Below are 20,124 nucleotides of genomic sequence, written 5' to 3' on the forward strand. Positions count from 1 at the left end.
TTACTCGCCACTTGTATTGTTGCTTTCCGAGATTTGTTACAGCGCAACACAAGGACGAAAGACGGTATAAAGCGACGACACGGCGCCGTGTCGTTTTATACCTCCTTTTGTCCTTGTCTTGTGTTGCACTGTAACAAACCTTACTATAAATCCCAACCAACTGGCCCAACTTGCCGTTTTGACGCTTTTCAAGAACAGAAGCGAAAAGCCCAGAGAAAGACATTCATTTACATTCGTTCACCTGCGCTTCCGCCGTGTCAAGTTCTGATTGGCTGCGGCCAAAGCGGCCAACTTGTTTGCGCGAAAAAAATCGGTCCGGGCGCGATTTGGCCAAGCGGCCGCGGATTTTCCACTTTGCGGAAAATATGCAACCGCTTGGCCGGATCCACTTGTCCGCTCCGCCTTCGGTGTGAACGTGCCTTAAAGGAGTGATGCTGGTTGAATTCGCAGAAAGGAAGAAGCTTCGAATAATTAACACCTTTTTCAGGAAGCGTAGCAACAGATAGTGGACCTGGAAAAGCCCTAATGGTGAAACTAGAAATGAAATTGCTTTCATACTTTCTGCTGGTTGCAGCATAGTGCAGGATATAGAAGTGATCATAGGTTAGTGAGGGCTAGGATTCACCTCAATTTCAAGAGAAAAAGAGTAAAATTAGTCAAGAAGAAATGGGTCAACCAAGAGACAGTAAGAGTAAAAGCAGACAAATTCAGGCTGTTACTTGCAAACAAATATGCAGCCTTAGAACAGAGAGATGAAGATGACATAGAGGTAATGAATGAAACAGTAAATAGGCTGGCTTCAGAGGCAGCAATTGAAGTGGGAGGCAAGGCACCAAAGCAACCAGTAGGCAAGCTCTCTCAAGTAACTAAGGACCTAATAAAGAAACGACAAAGAATGAAAATGTCCAACTAAAGAGGTAAGATGGAATTCGCGGAACTGTCAAAACTGATCAACAATGCGGAAGTAAGTGATATTCGAAACTATAACGTGAGAAAGACTGAAGAAGCCGTAAAAAATGGACGCAGCCTCAAATCAGTGAGGAAAAAAATTGTCATAGGACAAACCAAGATATATGCACTGGAAGATAAGCAAGGTAATATCAGCAATTTCGAAGATATAGTAAAAGCAGCAGAAGAATTCTACACTGACCTGTACAATACCCAGAGGATCCAGGATACCTCCATTAGAAACAGTAATGAACAGGAAACAGAAACTCCTCCTATAAATAGCGATGAGGTCAGAAGGGCCTTGCAAGACATGAAATGAGAAAGAGAGGCAGGAGAAGATGGAATAACAGTCAATTTAATCAATGATGGAGGAGACATGATGCTTGGAAAACTGGCGGCTCTTTATACGAAGTGTCGTATAGACTGCAAGGGTCCCAGAAAACTTGAAGAATGCAAACATTACACTAATCCACAAAAAGGGAGATGTTAAAGAATTCAAAAATTATAGGCCCATTAGCTTACTCCAATTATTATATAAAATATTTACCAAAATAATCTCCAATAGAATAAGGGCAACACTGGACTTTAGTTAACCAAGGGAACAGGCTGGCTTCAGGAAGGGATACTCTACAATGGATCACATCTACGTCATCAATCAGGTTATCGAGAAATCCGCAGAGTACAATAAGCTTCTTTATATGGTTTTCATAGATTACGAAAAGGCATTTGATTCAGTAGAGATACCAGCTGTCATAGAGGCATTACGTAATCAAGGAGTACAGAACGCTTATGTATATATATATACCTTGGAAAATATCTATGGAGGTTGCACAGCTACTGTAAGGTCGCTCTGATTGTTCGTGTTCTTAGGTGTCGCGAATCGGCCACGTGCTTTGTGTATAGAGAGGGGGTTCACTTTCCCCCCCATGTCAGTGGAGCAACCGTTTCTGTGTTATGTGGGGTCACAGAGACCGCACGGTGTTGGGTGACGCGTTGCGACGGGCGCCAGGAGGGCGAGCGCTGATTCCGGGAAGTCGGTATAGTGCACACGGTGTTGGCAGTCCGCCGACGGTCACACGAGTCCACACAGACCAGCCTTGAAAGGGACCGCTGTACACGGTATTGTGGGTCTGGCTCCCGAGTACCTGACTAATTGGAGGCGCCGCCCAGGTTAAGAAGGGCTTAGCAACTTTAACCCCGTGCCGCACGTACTGAGCAGGGACCTATTCTTCTACGCGTCCGGAATGCAATCGCCAGCCTTGTTGTTGGGTGCGACTGCCTGTGTGGTGTCGAAGGCCAGCTTACAGTGCACGCTGTAGGGATGCGGTGCACACGTGAAGAGTGCATTCGGACGGCGGCGTCTTGAAAACACGCACTCGGAGAACTTTGTCTTGTAGACAATAAGTTTGAAGGACAAGGAGGGCCATCAGTCTCCCACGCGGACAAACTTTGAGTACGACTGCACTATGTGGTATCGATGTCCCTACTTCCAAGACATTTGCGGCCTAGAGACGCCCTTGGGATTTGAGGCGGCCTAGCGATAACTTGTTCGGGCCTGGCGTGTTTTGCTGAGCCCTTCACTAACTACGGAGAAATGAGAGGGCAACGGAGTTTAGGGAAGAAGGAAAAGAGCTTTGTTTTCCAACATGTTTATTTTTAAGAGTAAGCCCATCCCTGTGGGTTGTGGCTTAACAAACGGTTGACTCTGATTGGCAACTGAACCTGTGGGACGGGCCAACGGCCCTACCGCCTTTTTTTTTTCTTTGTATATTTGGGCTATAAAAATCGAGACGACAGGCTGTCCCTCAGACTTGGCTGAAATCAGGATTGCTGATAGATCAGTGAGCCTCCGTACTATGTACGTTAAAACGAGTCTGGGCTCTAACAGTCATTGAGACAGTCGAAGAGTGAGACTTTGTTTCTCAATTGTTCAAGTTTGTAATGTATTTGTTTTACCTGCCATGTATATAGAAAAGTTTACCCATAAATATTTCTTGTACATCTGATCTCATCGCTTCCTGCCTGCGTTTGATCAACAACTGCCGATCATCGTCCGAGAAGCTTCAAGTTCCAATGGTGAAGCGAGGACAGAGAACGAACGAAACTTTACTGCTACCTTAACTACACAAGAAAAGCAGGAAGATATGTATAAAGAAAAGGGTCAGACAGGGAGACACAATCTCTCCAATGCTATTCACTGGTTGCTTGGAAGAAGTATTTAAGCTATTTAACTGGGAAGGCTTAAGAGTGAGGATCAACGGCAAATATCTCGGCAACCTTCGGTTTGCTGATGACATTGTTCTATGCAGCAACAATGCAAGACGAATTACAACAAATGATTTAGGTCCTTAAGAGGGAGAGTATAAGGGTGGGGTTGAAGATTAATATGCAGAAAACAAAGATAACGATCAATAGCCGTTCAAGGGAACAAGAGTTCAGGATCGCCAGTCACCCTCTAGAGTCTGTGAAGGGGTACGTTCACCTAGGTCGATGATTCACAGGGGACTCTGACCATGAGAAGGAAATTTACAGAAGAATAAAAATGGGTTGGAGCACATTTGGCAGACATTGTCAGATCCTGACTGGAAGCTTACCATTATCATTAAAAATAAAGGTATACAATCAATGCATTCTACCGGTGCTAACATATGGGGCAGAAACTTGGAGACTGACAAAGAAGCTCGAAAACACGTTAAGGACCACACAAAGAGCAATGGAATGAAGAATGTTAGGAATAACGTTAAGCGACAGGAAGAGAATGGTGTGGATCAGAAAGCAAACAGGGATAGCCGATATTCTAATTGACATTAGGAAAAAGAAATGGAGCTGGACAGGTCATGTTATGCATAGGTTAGATAACCCTTGGACCATTAGGGTTACAGAATGGACACCAAGAGAAGGGAAACGCAGTTGAGATGGCACAAGACTAGGTGGAGCGATGAAATTAGGAAATTAGAGGGCGCTAGTTGGAATCGGTTGGCGCAGGACAGGAGTAATTAGAAATCGCAGGGAGAGGCCTTCGTCTTGCAGTGGACATAAAACAGGCTGATGATGATGATGATGAACATGCACTTGAAAAAAATATGTTCACTGAAATATGATGACATGCACATTAGTATTCAGCGAAAAACCAAAACTGCAATTGGTGGTGCTCTAATCCCACAGACTACTGCCGAGTTTCACCTCGGAACCTCGGGCAGTGACGACAAGTAACACCCAATCAACTTAAGCTCGAATAGAATGAACTTTCCTTTTCTAGGTGATAACAAATCAGCCAACAATCAATTTTTTGGATGGCCGATATTTCGAACATGCCTGATCATTCAAATGCTTTTGCCGCACCACCTCGCAACCCCATATAGCCATAGTATAAGAATGTATGAAATTTCACACTGATACCTTTCGCCATCCGATTTTTCTTAATTTTTTTGAGACCACATGTCCGAAATGGGATTAACTGAAGCCACCGCTGCCAACACTTTATCTTACAGCCTTGAACCACTGCTCTTGTGTGTGGATCTGCTGTCAGCCGCAGTAGTAGTAGTTTCTTGCTATCATTAGGCCTAGGTGCTTCGACGTTCACTATTGAGCTTCCTGCTGTTCGGTGATGTGTTTTTCCATTTAAAGGGCTCACTGCTGTTGGCAACATCGCGAACTCTGCCTTCACCATCCTCTCCGATGGAGTCAAAGTCCAGAAAGCACGGCAAGGGTATAAAGCGTTAAATAACATCGGTTCACGAAAGTCAGCGTCGCCTCAATGCGGCGGTGTTACGTGGCCAAGCATGCAGTGCATTGCGGTAAACCTTACCAAGACCGCAAAAAAGGGCCACTGTCACGAGATCTAAAATATATTCCTTAATTATGCACACGTGCACCCATCATCTAGTCAGAGCACAAGCAACGAAACGCCTAATAATTGTACTGGTGGACTATTTAAGGCCAGTTCTGACTGGCTATGGATACTTGAGTCTTTGAGGACAGTTAAAGGCATGCATTTGTTTTTTCAGACTGCAAAACTTTTCGGACATTTTCGTGGTCTTTCGCGAGTCCAAGAAGGAGTCCGAAATATCAGACTATTTCTCTCTTACCATGAGAATCTGAGAAGAAAATAATCAAGTGTATTGAATTTAGCATTTTTGTTGAAATATGAAAACTGGGCTGCACATTGCAATCGAAGGAACATTGGAGACAAGTAAAATATGGCATGCATGCAATGAATATGGCTATGTTATACTAAACACCGGATATGATGAGGGTATTTTCATGTCGGATGCGACTTCATTACAGTGACGTTTGGCAGTATGAGCAATCCTCAACCAATAATCTAAACAAGCTCTTCACCTGTGATCGAAGCCACGCAGGCATCACGGATGACAGTGCTGTGGAGTAGCTGTGCCCTGCCCGTGTCAGCGTCCACGGTCGCTTTAAAACAGTACAGCAAGCGTCCCTTGGCCACGCACACCAGGCAGCTGTCCCCTTTGCTGCGCTGTGCATTCATCACAAGAACCACATTGCATTTTCTCATTTACTATTTATTTGCTAAGATTCCATGACCTGAAAAGATAGCTAGTGTGTAACTACATGTAAATTATTAACCTGATCCGATTAATGAGGTTATCAGCAGCATGCTCACAAAGTTTCTCTGTGACAAAAGCCTAAATAAACCTGCAGAGCAAGGCTGCAAAAAAAGCAAAAAATAGAAAACCTAAAATAAACCTTGAACGCTTTAGCTGAGGTGATCTGACCAATGCAGACAACAAACAGCAAGAAACTAATGATGAAAAAAATGACACTTTCTTCAGGAATGGCGTAAAACGTGAAAAAGCAATTTTAGAAAATGTAGTGCTGTTGATTCTAACAAAAACAAGAAAGAAATCAAGTATAAATTACTTTTGTGGAAAAAAAGGACACAGACTTCGCAGTTCAGGAGTCAGTAGAAAGATTTAGTTTTGTTTGCAAACTTATTTGTGGATTACCAGGTTACCAGAGACGTAAATGTGAACGGCAAGGTTGTTGGTGCCACTTGCTGTCACAGAGCTCAACCAGTCAAACACAAAGCTACTATTGCAGTAACCAAGTGCATTCTACCTGGCTACTGGTGTAAATTTTCGGCAGTGGTCTAATGGTGAACATGCTGCCTTTTTAGATTTTTTTTTTAATAAGGACATGCATGGAACACAAGAACATGTCTATAAGTCATTGTGGTTAGACAAAGTGTCACAAGATGTCGCTACCAGCGTCTGGTAACCCGGTATTGTGCGAACGCCTTTGTGTACAGGCGCGGCCACTGCTAGTGGGAACACGGAGCCCATGACATCACTCTGCGGAGTGACCCACCACTGTCACCTCATGAAGGATAGCAGCGTAAGCGCAATCAAAGCGATTGGCGAAAGGCTCGGGTGTCTGCTATAGTGAGTCTGCCAAGACTTCACAAGGTGCCAGTGGTGGCACTCCGTGAAGCGGTGCCACGAGCTTTCATGTTCCCGCTAGCTCTCATGTTCCCGCGAGGAACGGCGACCAGGAAGCTACCAGTTGGTTTGGGGCTTCAAGCAGTAGAGGTTGTCTTCTGCATGGCTCTTGCACCCTGTACATTAGAATAGTGGACACGCTAACACTCTAGTGATTCTGCTAAGCAGCTCCAATGACAAGACCCCAATTGCATGATGTGCCATCTGCAGTATTATGCTACAACATCACTGTCTTGCTTCTGCTTGCAACAGGCTCAAACACAACTAAGTATGGTTGCACACTTTGCTTTGCTCTGGCCACTGTTGCTGCTGTCTCTGCCAATCGATAGGCACAAAAGCTGTTCCATGCACATATTTAAGAAGACAGCTTTCTCGGCCTTTATCAAGCAGTGCGACAGCGTAGGCTCTTCATTCAGAAAACAGCGTGAAAGGAGGCATACTTATTCTTATTGCAGTTTACAAGCAATGACACATGCTCACTATTCGAGATTAGCCAAGAAGCATCCTTGAGATATAGGGTGCCAAGAAAATGACCTCCAAGGTCAGCTTGTGTAAAGTGCAGGCGTAGCACAATTTGTTAAGTGTAACAGTACTCTTAAAGCAAAGCTTTCTTTGCCTCTTCCCCACATTTTGTGGGTGGTGGATTCTCGCTGCTGTTTAATCAAGTGTTGTGAGCACGCCGGCCACGTGGCTGCACCACTGTGCTGCCATCATCACCATCTGTGCCTGGCTCATGCGGCCGTGCCACGCGCAGCCAGCTTGGGGCTGGAGCGCGAGGAACGGCGACCAGGAAGCTACCAGTTGGTTTGGGGCTTCAAGCAGTAGAGGTTGTCTTCTGCATGGCTCTTGCACCCTGTGTCATCTCTGAGAACCTCAGCTGGCCGATGGCTCTGAAGCCACGGCCCTGCGCTCACATTTGGCACCCAACGTGGGGCCAGCTGGTGGTTCTCAGAAGATAGGCATCAGGGCTTCTCATTTGTTAGCCGCGGTTTTTAACACTTTGACGGTAGCGGTCGTAGTGGCTTTCGTGGTTGGGTTTTCCACTTCTTGTGCGGCGTTATTTGTGTGCCCGTATCTATTGCACCTTGTATGTCTGGTTTGCTTTGTGTTTTTCCATGGAGATGTGCTCGGTACACAAGTCAATCTCGGAAGCCGATGAACAGCAACCCGGAGTCTCGACTGAGGCGGAAGCTGGAGCCGATGAAGCCGTTGAGTGTCAAGACACAATGGCCTCGTCGCCTTCAGGCCAGATCGCCACATTGTGCCAGAATTTAACGGCTCGGCTCAGGGACATTGCTGCCGCCACGCATGGTCACGAGCCGCGCAACCATGCGGCCAACGTCCCCACAATTACAGTGCCACTGTGCCGCCATCATCACCATCTCTGCCTGGCTCATGCACCTGTGCCATGCGCAGCCAGCCTGGGGCCGAAGCACAAGGAACGGCGACCAGGAAGCTACCACTCAGTTTGGGATTTTGAGCAGTAGAGGTTGTCTTGTATTCTGCATGGCTCTTGCACTCTATGTCATATCTGACACAGCTGGCCACTGGCTCTGAAGCCACCGCCCTGAGCCCACAGTATATACAACCTGGGTCACTGGGTGCCACTGGAGCTGTGCGGCTGGGTATACTATCCACAACAACAGACAACTCAGCCAACAGGTCACCCAGCCACAGGGTATGTGCTGGAATAGGTAACTTAGGGCAGTGGGTATGTGCAGCTGGGCATGTGCCAGAAAAGACAAGCAGAACAAGAGGCAAGTGAAGAAATCGGCAACAGAAAGTTGAAGAAGTTGGCTACAAATAAGTGAAGAAGTCTGCAACTGAAGCAGCCGAGTGTGTAGAAAAAAGTTAAGCAAACAAAATGAAACCACAGCATATACAGTGAGACCTCGTTACTATGAACACCACATCAACAAAATTTTCAGATTAACCAACCTTTCAATATCCCCTGCTGATTTTTTGTAGTTTCAATCTAAAAATATTTCAGTACTATAAACTTCAGAATACCAAACTTTTCAGAATAAAGATTGTCTCTCGCAGCTCAGTTGTGCACATGCGTGAGCTGCGAGAAAAAATCTGAGGGGCAAACCCAGGTACTGCAGAGGAGGCATGTGCTTACCTCCGTTTGTCCCTAGCCGACCTGCACTATGCAAGTCTGGATAAATACTTCGAAATAAGCTGCTGTTCCGCTCGTGGTTTCATGGCATAGCAGTGTACTGCACTCGTGACTGCACTAGCAGCACTGCACTCGTGATTGGGAGGTCCATCATTCTCACTGCGCACGCAGCATTTTTTTTTCTGCATTATATTGTTTGCACGTTTCACTTCTGCAGTAGTTGTTTGTAAGCTATGATTCACCGCCGGGCCTGACACTGAAGGTTCCTACCAAGGGGAGCAAGGTGCCCTGGGGGAGTTAGATAGATGCTGCTTAAGCTCTGACCAATGACTAATGACAAGTTACTACTGCAAATTTATTGTACTGTATGCTTCACCATTACAGACTCTGTCAGTCGCTGCTATCCTGTTTGAATGAAAGTTATGCACAGGTGCTCGCGTAGTGTGCATCGCCATCGGCTAGGGACGAGGAGAGCAAAGTGTGCCCTTCTCTATAGTACCTAGGCGCATTCCCCAGATTTCTCTCACACAACTCACACATGCACACAAGCGTCGGACAAACGTGGCGCAGCTCTCACATGTCTGTACTTTACACCGATACAATACACCGGCACTCATTGGTCTATAATCCTTCTAGGCTCACCCTCGCACACTTTCGCCTGCAGCCAATGTACACAGTGTGCGAGGCGTAATAGGATCTTATTGTACTTGGACTCTATATGGAACATGGCACTGCTTCGCTTCATTTTAGCACCATTTCAGCATCTGCATCCGTGTAAGCTTTCATTTATTGTTTAGGTATTCCTTCATGGCGGCAGTCAAATTTCATTATATTGAAATCATGTATAAACACAGTTCGTTATATTGAGGCTCTAGATACATTGTGTTCTGTAGACGATAAGTTATAAAAAGTTAAATACTTCGTTATAGTAAAGTCTATTATATCGAGGTATAACTATTTAACTTGGCACGTGGTAACATGATCAAGAGGGCACAGGATTCAGGGAAGGGGAGGGGGGGAGGGGGAGGCAGCTAACTGTGCATCTCCTTTTCTAGCCACAACATGGCTGAGCAGGGCTGTCTGGCCAGCTGAACACATACGAGGCTGGTGTGCCCTTTAGCTTGGAGGTAATCTCTGGTGGGTGCAAAGCCAAGATGGTCACACATGGCTTCATGTGTGTTTTCATCCAGCGCGTTTATCACGAGAGGTTTCATAATCTCAAGTCGAAGGGAAAGCAAGCTGACGAGCGCTCCCCTCTGCCTGCATGATAGCATCATGATAGCATGATAGCATCGTCCCACTGCAGGTGCCACTATCAGTTATGGTAGCAGAGTAGACATGAAAGACTCGCAGGCTTTCGCCTTGTACCACCGATGTAAAGATATTGTAGACATGGCATGAAACCTTATCTTTGGTTGCCAGCTCTCAAATTCAACAAAAGGATTTTTTTATTGAAATTCGTTTTTTACAATAGCCCAATAACTAAGAAAATTTGGCACCTTTCGTGTAAGAAAAGTCTATCAGTGACTGTACTTATTACTGACTGTACTTATAAAAGGCCAAATTTCCCAATATAACAACATTTTTATAAAACGAAGTAAAGCACTAGTTTTACCGAATTTGATATATTGAGGTTTAAATGAAGGTGTTTCGTTCCAGGTTGGATGTGAGTTCCAACCAGCAAGGTCCAACTGTAGAATGATAAATATATTAGACATGGGAAACAAAGGAGGCATGACATACTGTGCAAACTGCGTGTTGTGCTGGTCTCCCGTCACTTTCCCAGAGGGCAAGTGGTTCACCCAGCTTCACTTTTTCATCTCCTCCACTGCAAACTGTTACTGTTCGCAGGGTCACACTACCATCATCGGAGCCTGCCACCAAAAGACCTAGAAGAAGCAGTTGCCTTAGAATGTAAGCCAGTAAAGAACATCACAGCTACAAGTAAACACAGGACAAATTATTGATGCAAATACAGAAGAAATGCTGGGTGCAACTTGTTCTAGGATTGAGACACTTAACTAGTGCAGAAAATACAGACCAGAAGGAGAGAAACACAGGATAAGACAGAAGCATTGTGTCCCACATTGATCTTATCCTGGTCCTCGTTTCTTCACTAAATATACAGTAGAACGTCTTTGACACGTATATCAGAAGACCACAGAAGAAAAAAAAACATGATCCGGGAAAACGTAACACCCTATATCTCTAGTGCCAGGACTACATATGGGGGCGGAATGCTATTCTCACGCAAAACTTGACAAGTTCATAGAACGCCAGCAAACTACCATATTTACATGATTGTAAGTCGACTCGAATGTAAGTCAACCCTCCCCATATCGCATGTGACGGGGGAAAAAAAAGAGCATACCCAGGGATGCATTCCATAACGAAAATTTATTAGTAGCTGGCATGGTCACTGGACTACTCATCTTCACTTGTGCCATCGTCCTCACTAGTGCTGCCATCGTCATCGCTGCTATGGTCTCACAGCGTGTCGTCATCCAGCGAAATTCCACATTTGGCAAACGACCACACCATGACATATTGTGGAACAGCAGCCCATGCCAAATGCAATCAACCACATGCAGCCGTCCGGGAGACTCTTTTGAAAGGTCCGGTTGGCGTAAGTTCACGGTCACCTGTTGCCAGCTACTCGTTGTACTCACGGCGGAGCAGGTCCTTAAAAGGCGAAAATCTGGGCTTGTTTCACGACCATGTCACACTTCACTGGCAGGGACCGATCACGCATTAAGTGACGTACACCGCAAGCTTGGCCTACAGCTCCAGAAAGCGTCCCGACTTCAGCCCGTGGGAAATTCTTTGCTTGCCGTCACAGGCGAGAATTTTACTTCACTGCAATCGCCACTCTTGCACCCCACGTTCAGAAACATTGAACTTGTGGCCCGCTGCGTAGTGGTTTGTTTCTTCAGCGTAAAGGATGGCAGCCCTCTTATATGCTGCTGTGAACGAGTGCCAAATATTTAGTGGGCCTGGAGCACTCATGATGACTGAGGAAGCATGGAAGTAGTACATAGCCGGCAGTCAAGTCGAACGCGTCAAACTAAGAGCTACAGGGAAAGAGAAACACACGAGCAGTGTCTGCTCTTCCACGAACTATCAATACTCCCAGCAAGTGCCGCCGCAAATGGAACAGTGGCACTTTCATCAACTATCAACACCCCTCCATGAGTGTTATATGCACTGTAAAACTCTCAGAAATGTTGAAAAACCGCTCCAAAATGCGAACAAATGCACGGGATAGCAAAAAGCTATGGGTGGGGCCATAGAGCAAATATAAAATTGTAACTATGTTGTAGCTCCCCTGATATCTCGTTCATCTCGCTTTTTTTGGCAGTGCCATATTTTGGTTTTAACTGTAAGTCGACCCCCTACCTCAGATTTTCAAATTTAAAAATATAGGTCGACCTACAATCGTGTAAATATGGTATTGAAAACCCACTAAAAAAAATGGCTGTGGCTTAGCTAAGGTTAAGCCCAGGATGCGAAGCATACTAGCCTTTATTTTAGTTGTTGAACCACTGTTTAGCCTGGTGAACTGCTGTTGCTTGGCTATATTTGGTTCGGCTAGACGAAGAAACAACTCATGCGTTACTCTGCTTCGCCTTCAAGAGTGAAACGCGACAGCGTTCCCGTCGACCCGCCAAGGGGCGCCCCGCATTGGACGCGGTGAGCGTCGAGCAACGCAGCGTTCGGCGCGGCAACGAAATGTGCGCCTGAGCAAGCGACGCACGCCTGAGCCTTAGAAACAGCTCGTTTCTAAGGCAACACCGCATTCACTAGAGGCGCTTTTGTACCGCTTTGAAGCATCGTATTCGTGGCTCAGTGGTTGTCTACTTCCGGCCACCGAGCGTGACGGACGTGCGATGACGGGCTCCGTCGGAGCGGCTACAGCGGCCATGCCTGGTCGCGGAAACAGGGCTATTGCATCGGACAACGAATACCAGGTCGTACTGCCTACTTTGCCTACAGGTCGTCTTGTCTTAAATACCGTTTTCCTGCACGGGGACATCAGTGCCCGCCCATACCGGGTGGAATATTTTCGTGACGCGCTCGCTCCACTTTCGCTCCTGCCGGAAGTTATCGCCTTAGGCGCGTACCGCATGAGTCATGTGTGGGCGGTTGCATTCAAGGATGCCGGCGCCGCGAAGAAGATTGTCAACATCGGCGAGTTGAAAGTGAAAAATGCGAGATGTCTCGTGATCGACCCTGCAAACCGGGATGTTCGAATGAAGCTGCACTGGCTCCTTCACAGCGTACCAGACGAAGACGTGCGTCTTGCCTTCTTGCCTTCTTGCCGTCGGGAAGGTGACGGACATCTCAAGAGAGCTGTGGCGCGCTCACGGCGTGTCTGATAAGGGGTCAACTACGAGGGTGGTGACCTTGAAGTTGAACGCTGGCGTGAAGCTCGACGACTTGCCGGACCAGGTGAACGTTGCTGGAGAGCTGGCGCTTGTTGTCGTATCGGGCCGGCCACCCCTGTGCCTTCGCTGCCGTGGCACAGGTCATATTCGCCGTGACTGTCAAATTCCACGGTGTGGTTCGTGCCGTCGCTTTGGACACGACGAGGGCCACTGCGCACGGACGTACGCCAGCGTCGCCGGGCCAGTGAGCAGTGATGAGACGTCAGCACTTCTCATGGATGAGGCTGACGCGGAGGAGGCATCGAAAGAAGCTAGCGGATCAGCGGTGCAGGAGACCACGTCGGCTGCTCCTAGGGCGCATCAGTTGGACGCGCAACCCAAGGCTCGCGCATCTCCTGGACAGACACCTCTACCTCCGGCACAGGACGCCGTGGCGGCGTCGAAGAACGCAGCGGAAACGCCTGACGCGTCTTCGGAGAACGCCACCCAACCGGTGGCGGAGCCCATGGACTTTTCCCCTGAAGGGTCCAGCCACATGACCGGAAAGCGGTCGCACGATGAGGCCGTGAGCAAGGCGTCGCAACCGGATGAAATAGGCGGTGATGAGCCTCCTTTTAAAGCAGCAGGTACAAGGCGAGCGTCCTGGAAACTGCGGCCGAACATTCCGGCCGATTCACGGCAGGCGGTTTGGTTCGGCTAGACGAAGAAACAACTCATGCGTTACTCTGCTTCGCCTTCAAGAGTGGAACGCGACAGCGTTCCCGTCAACCCGCCAAGGGGTGTAAGACAATGGGCTACGGCGCAGCGACTACGCGCCCCGCATTAGACGCGGTGAGCGTCGAGCAACGCAGCGTTCGGCGCGGCAACGAAATGTGCGCCTGAGCAAGTGACGCATGCCTGAGCCTTAGAAACAGCTCGTTTCTAAGGCAACACCGCATTCACTAGAGGCGCTTTTGTACCGCTTTGAAGCATCGTCCTCGTGGCTCAGTGGTAGCGTCTCCGTCTCACACTCCGGAGACCCTGGTTCGATTCCCACCCAGCCCATCTTGCAAGAGTTGAGCCAAAGCCACCTAGAAAATCAGTCTCTGTAGCACGCCGCAACCTTCGCTTCTCATTCCAACGAGCAGCTCTGTCTCCAGGAGGCATCTCACCTCGTGAGTATCTAGCAGAGGCAAGCGCAGCTGCTTATATACCGCCGCGACGCGGCGCGAGTTGGAGCCCCGTTTCTCCTCTGTCGTGATGTCACGGTGTCACGTGGTATTGAAGGCGACACCGCCGCGCCTGAGGAGCTGGGTTGAGCTCTAGTAATATGCTTCGCATAAAAGTTATGGTAGGACTCATCTCATGGTAACTGTTGAGAGTAATGCGAATAGCAATTGAACAATGTAGCGACAGACCATCTTCCTGAAGTCACGTTTATTTAACATGCGCAATAGTAATTCTTAGATTTTCCTTACTTTGGCTATATGGCACATACTCCAATATCGTCCCACTTTACTATGGCACTCGCTTGCCAAGGTCGCCTGAGCATGGAGCTTTGGAGTTTGCCAAGGTCACTTCCAGCATGGAGGCATGACAAAGACTTCATGATGCCGACGCAGTGGCGGTGAAATGATGAAGAAATATTATTAATCGAATGACAAAGCCATATAATAACGATGGCATGAAGATGATGAGATGTAGATTCCTAAATTATAGCGATGAAATAACAATGACAATGTGATGATGACGACATAAGGGCAATGATATGACAACAACTGTATGGCGGCGATGGCGGTATGACAGCAACCGGATGAAGGTGTGGGAATGACGGCAATGATACAACCAAGACGGCATGACAATAACAGTATGACAAAGGATGCATGATAGCATGTATGTGACAATGACGAAATGATGACGGTGGCATGACAACGGCAACACAATTGCGATTGAAAGAGCATCATTATGACAGAGTTACAAACTGGGAATGTCGGTGACAGGTTGAAGAAAGCTGTCTGATGACAACTGCACAATGACAGTGGGATGATGATACTGAAGTGGTGACGGTAGTGAAGTGGCAGTGTGATGACGATGGCATGACCAGAGGCTAATGTTGAAGTTAAAATAATGACAATGGATTGCGACAGCATCCCGATGATGGTACGACAACAAATGCATGACAACGATGGCATGACAACAGCACGAGGATAATAGAACAACAACAAATGTATAATTATAATGACAGTGGTGTGACGATGACTGTATCACGAAAACTGCATGATGATAATGGCGTGACAATGACAGCATGACGAGAATCCGATAAACATGCTGCAGTGACAATGATGGCACGACCGCGACGGCATTACAACAACAGTCTGACAAAGGATGCATGAAAGCGACTGTCTGACGACGACAGCGTAACAATGGCAGCATAATCACAAATTAATGACAATAGCATCATCTCCATAGAATGATGAAGAACAATTGATGCCTATGGAACCATGAAGTTGTCATCACGATGACAAGGTGAAAATTGGATGACGTTGCTGAAGTGATGACAATAAAATCACAGTGTGACGACTACGGTATGACGATGGCATGACGAGAGTCGGATGACAAAGCTCGAATGGTGATAACATAACGACCACAAGAGCATTGTGACCCCGAATACATACATGGTGGCTTAAGGTACACTCAAACCTCGCTACAGTGAAACCTCGTTAAACTGCAGTTGGCCGGAGCTCAGAAAAAGTACATGCTAAACGGTAGTACGACTTGACTGAAATAGCGTGAGATCGTCCGCTTACTTGTCAAAAATTGAACTATGAGAGAGTGCAAGGAAAGGGCAGAAAACATGCAGTATTTATTCACTTCACGCGACAAAAGTTTGTTATTTTCATTTGATGCCGCAGTAGGCTAGAATTGACAACGGCAACCTCAAACTCGCTCAATCTACGAGCCAGCTTTTCCGCCAGCCCCCTTTCCTTGGCAAACACCCGCATGAGGCCGACGTAAATTGTCACTGTCGGGCTTGAATCGCCCGTGCTGTTGCTTTTAGTGTCGTCGTCATCACTGTCGTTAGGCGACACTTCGGTAATAACAGAGGCAACGATGGCGAAAAGTCAAATCTCCAAAAGTCGAACTTCATAGCCAACGTATTTTCATGGTTGCAGCCATATTGCTGAGCAACTTCCCCTTTGCCTTCCAAATGCCACACACCGTAGTCAAGGGTAGATCTCTCTCGCATGCCAGCACCGACTTCTTTGTGCCACACTCAACAGCACGAACAATGTCCAATTTATCTTTGATGCTGAGCACCTGGTTTTTGACCTAGCTTGCACGACACCACAACACGGGCCACAATGCTCTCCGACTCTGGCACGGTACCGAAATGATGTTGATGTTGACGTGATTTCACCCTTCCAAGCGCCCTCTGCATTTGCGCTTGGAGGCCATTCTGATCTCGAGGCTCGTTGTTCTGCCAGGCACCATGATTTCGTGATGAAAAATGGAAACACTACATGTTAACTGTACATACGCAACAGGCTGGTACTGTTTATGCAGATACAAGACGCATTATGTTCAATAGCCGCTGAGTCGGGGCTTTGGCTTTGCTACTCTTAAAACGAAAGTACTGTTTAAGCAGGTACAGTTTAACGAGGTTTTATTGCATAACCAATTGAAGGGGTAGCCGAAATTACTTCGTTATATCCATTAATGCCATTTACTGCAATATAAGCCCAGTAGAGTGTACAGTGTACAATTGTAAACACGAAAATAAGAAGATGGCTTTGCAGCCTGTGGAACTGCTACAGGGATATGCATGCGATTAAATTTAAATAAAACAACAAAATAATCTTCGGCAGGTGCAACATGCAACTTCTTAACACCTGACGCGAAAGCCTTTAGATAGCTGCCTTCTGATCCATTGTGGTCTTTCACTTCGGCTTTCCACTTGGCTCGTCGCAGTTGAACAGCACATGTCATACACAGGGTGTCTACCAAGTTGACATTTCCAAACTCCCCGAGTTTTCCAGGTTTTCCCTGAGTGCCCTTGCAATTTTCCCTGAGCGATGCAGAACTATGTTTTATGCCAAGACGGGAGACCGTGTCGCCCGATGCTGTCATTCTCTAGTAAGCATGTGAAACAATAAAAAAAAAAACTTAATCCAGTTTGAATACTAAGGAGTAGTGTTTATTTTATTCAATAAGAGAATAGAAGGGAGGGGTTAGTAAAATGCACAGCAAATAAAATGTCTTCGAAAAAAATTGCAAACTGAGACGGACATTCTCAAATACGAATGAAAAGGAGATGCATACAGGAGCAAGTATTTTCGACTATGAGCTATTTCTATCAACTGATAGTGAGCTCAATGGTATGAGGCCCGAACTTTGTCATAATTGAGATTCTCTCTCAACAGCTCGTAAGTCAACCTCAACTTTCCTGACATACTATCAGGCCACATACGATGCCTCAGTGTTGTGCTTCACTGCTTCAAACAGCTTATTTTGGCTTGTATGAAGGACACCTGTGTCACGGCATCAGCCAAAACTTTGTTTTTTGAGCTTAAGCTCCTTCAAAGCGGTGGCAGCACACTTGCTTTCCCATTCATTCCTCAATGCGTAAGTTCTTTTCTGTTCTCGTCCTCTTTCCGCTGCACATTCACCCCATGGAAAAATTTAAGGGTTTTCTTGGTCAGTTGTGCAGTCAACATCCAATTTTTCAAAACTCCCTAGGGGCCGCGAAAACATCGGAAAAATTCGCCTGTTGTAAAAATTGAATGCATGTTTTTTACTGCCCTTAAGGGCTCAAACCACCACAGGCAGATTCGAAAAAGCTCTGAAGGCCTGTCGGTACACATATTAGGCATATCGGTGCTCGTACTGTGACAGGAGATAACGGGTGCACATATCTATAATTAACGAATACATACTGTGTCCCGTGGCAATTGCCCCTTCACACACTTGTTATGCTTCACCACAAGACTTTTGCGCATGCCTCACCAAGTTACATTTCTGTACAGAGGCGAAGCTGACTTTCTGGAACCGGCGTTATGCAACGCACAGTGCTTACCCAGCTTCGAAGCCAATCGCTAGGACCACAAAGGCGGAGCCAATGCCATTGTTGACAGCGGCGAATTCTTTCATTGAAACACATGGCACCCAGCGGCAAGAAGCTTAATAGCGAATGTCGAAGCAGTTAGGCCTATCGTTGCCGAAGTGGTGGCTACGACTTCCAGCAGATCTGTGTGCGAGAGCGCCGGTTCGAGGCGGCAAGGTAATCAAAACGGCAGTGGTGGTGGCTTTGATTAATGCCATTTCAGACCTGCGGTCATGGCAAAAAGTCCGGAAAATTGGACGGCAAAGGCTTCTTGCGTGCAAAATTTCAGACGTTCTGATACAGTGACTTTATGGGGTATGTGGTGGTGCCGTGAAACCGTCCGAATTATCGGGCATCCGGAAAGTCAGTTGTTGACTGTAAACTGGCAACTCCTCCAGCCGTCGAAAGGCCACCAAAACGATTCGTTACGATTGATGTCTGCTACTCGAGCCAGCATTACCGCGAGTTTCGTTCCCCTTCAATAAATTTACAGCTAATTTTCCCTGATAGAAGCACAAATTCCTTAAGTTTTCCCCAAGTTCTTCTAGATTACTCAAAATCGCTCAGAATTCCCAGTTGTCCCGGTTGGTAGACACCCTGCATACAACACAGAGCTCCACTGTGTGATTGAGAAGATAAGTGAACTTCACAACATGCGACGATGGCATGACGAGTGTCGGATGACAAAGCTAGAATGACGGCGATGCAACCAGCCACGACGACATCACAACCATGAGCTCATACTTTGTGAACCAAGCTATTAAATACCTTGGGCTACTGGGTCGAGCTAGAAGACATGACGACGGCACTACGACAGTTAGATATCACCTAGATGGAATGACAACAATGGACCGACCATGATGCCACCACTAACAGGAGTACGTACCTAAGGGCTCAAGCAACTAGATAAGTTAGGCCACTGGGCCGGCCTAAGAGGACGAACGGACAGATGTCTAGACAGGCATATAGACAGATAGGCTCAAAACAGCTGAAGTAGGCTAAGAATGCTATTTTCCTCTGAAACTAATGAATTAGTAACGTTCTGTTGTACTGAATACCAATGAGGTTCTAAGTTTAATAGTGGGCCAGTGTTTTGTGGCAATCTTTTATTTATTGCATAGAAAGTTTTTGCTTTCCAGTTTTTTTCCAAAAATACAGAAGGTTATCACAAGACCAATCTGCATGATAGACGAAAGGACTACGCATCCCGTGACTCTAACAGTGCTCAGCACATAGCTGGCACCAAAGATGAAATGCAGGTGCCATCTGTGCAATTTCATTGTCAGGTTTGGCTTGATTTGCCGCCTGTCAAGGATTCTAAAGTCTGGAGGGTCATGGCAAGCTCACGTGATGCTTCCCCCTTTGTTTATCCGCCGTCCTCGCAAAAGCATGCAACCGGGTCGTGACACTTTCGCACGGGCTGTCTGAAGCTGAAAAAAGAGAATGATGTGCATCTGCGAACAACGTTGTGAATGAGAAGCCGCTATGCAGCATGTCGCAAATACAGCAGCTGGGAACAACTTTATTGCCATCCTGTATGCTCACTTCCATTTGTGAGGCGATTTGTCAGCTTTCTGAGTGTCACACGATTGTTGTGAATAGATCAGCGACGATTTGGCACCAAACTGCAAATTTAGTCATTAACGCCCGATGAATCAGTGGCGATTAGGCCAAATAGCCTAGGCAGTGTGGCCGTGATGAAAATTCGGTGCTGGCTGATGTCGAAATGGGCCACAAGCCATTACGGAATGCTTGCCACCAATATGTTCATATGGGTGGCTCATCAGTTATCGGCCTCGAGATCACACATATGGGTTAGATTGGCTGCTGTGTCAAGTTCATCACCGCGTATCCAACATGATATGCGAGCTTATTAGTGGCTAATTGGCCCAACCTTCGCACATCACATGCTTTCTCACTTTACAAAATATTTGCAGCTTTTGTTGCTGTTCCCTCTGTCAGCGTCACATATTATTTCGATCAATCCTGTCGACTCGGACGAACCTTGTACCGAAAGAGGCGGACCCAGCCGACATGACACCATTCTGAGCAGTGTGTGTGCGATCACTGCATCGAGCCGATGTTGGGGACCACTCAAACTGACAAAATCTGCTACTTTGTCAG

At 46.8% G+C, this 20,124-nt stretch overlaps 1 protein-coding gene across 2 annotated transcripts in view; it reads right to left on the minus strand.

Moving 5' to 3' along the window:
- The window catches only part of LOC135913053 (general transcription factor 3C polypeptide 4-like), a 60,167-nt gene that overhangs the window by 18,912 nt on the left and 21,131 nt on the right, over window positions 1–20,124 (minus strand). For both annotated transcript variants that reach the window (XM_065445702.1, XM_065445703.2), the window contains exons 7-8: window positions 10,279–10,424; window positions 5,290–5,434 (exon numbers count right to left, since the gene is read on the minus strand). In XM_065445702.1, coding sequence (XP_065301774.1) covers window positions 5,290–5,434; window positions 10,279–10,424 — 291 coding nt within the window. The remainder of the gene's footprint in view (window positions 1–5,289; window positions 5,435–10,278; window positions 10,425–20,124) is intronic.

Source organism: Dermacentor albipictus, chromosome 1, assembly GCF_038994185.2.
Source record: "Dermacentor albipictus isolate Rhodes 1998 colony chromosome 1, USDA_Dalb.pri_finalv2, whole genome shotgun sequence".
In the NCBI taxonomy this organism is placed as follows: domain Eukaryota; kingdom Metazoa; phylum Arthropoda; class Arachnida; order Ixodida; family Ixodidae; genus Dermacentor; species Dermacentor albipictus.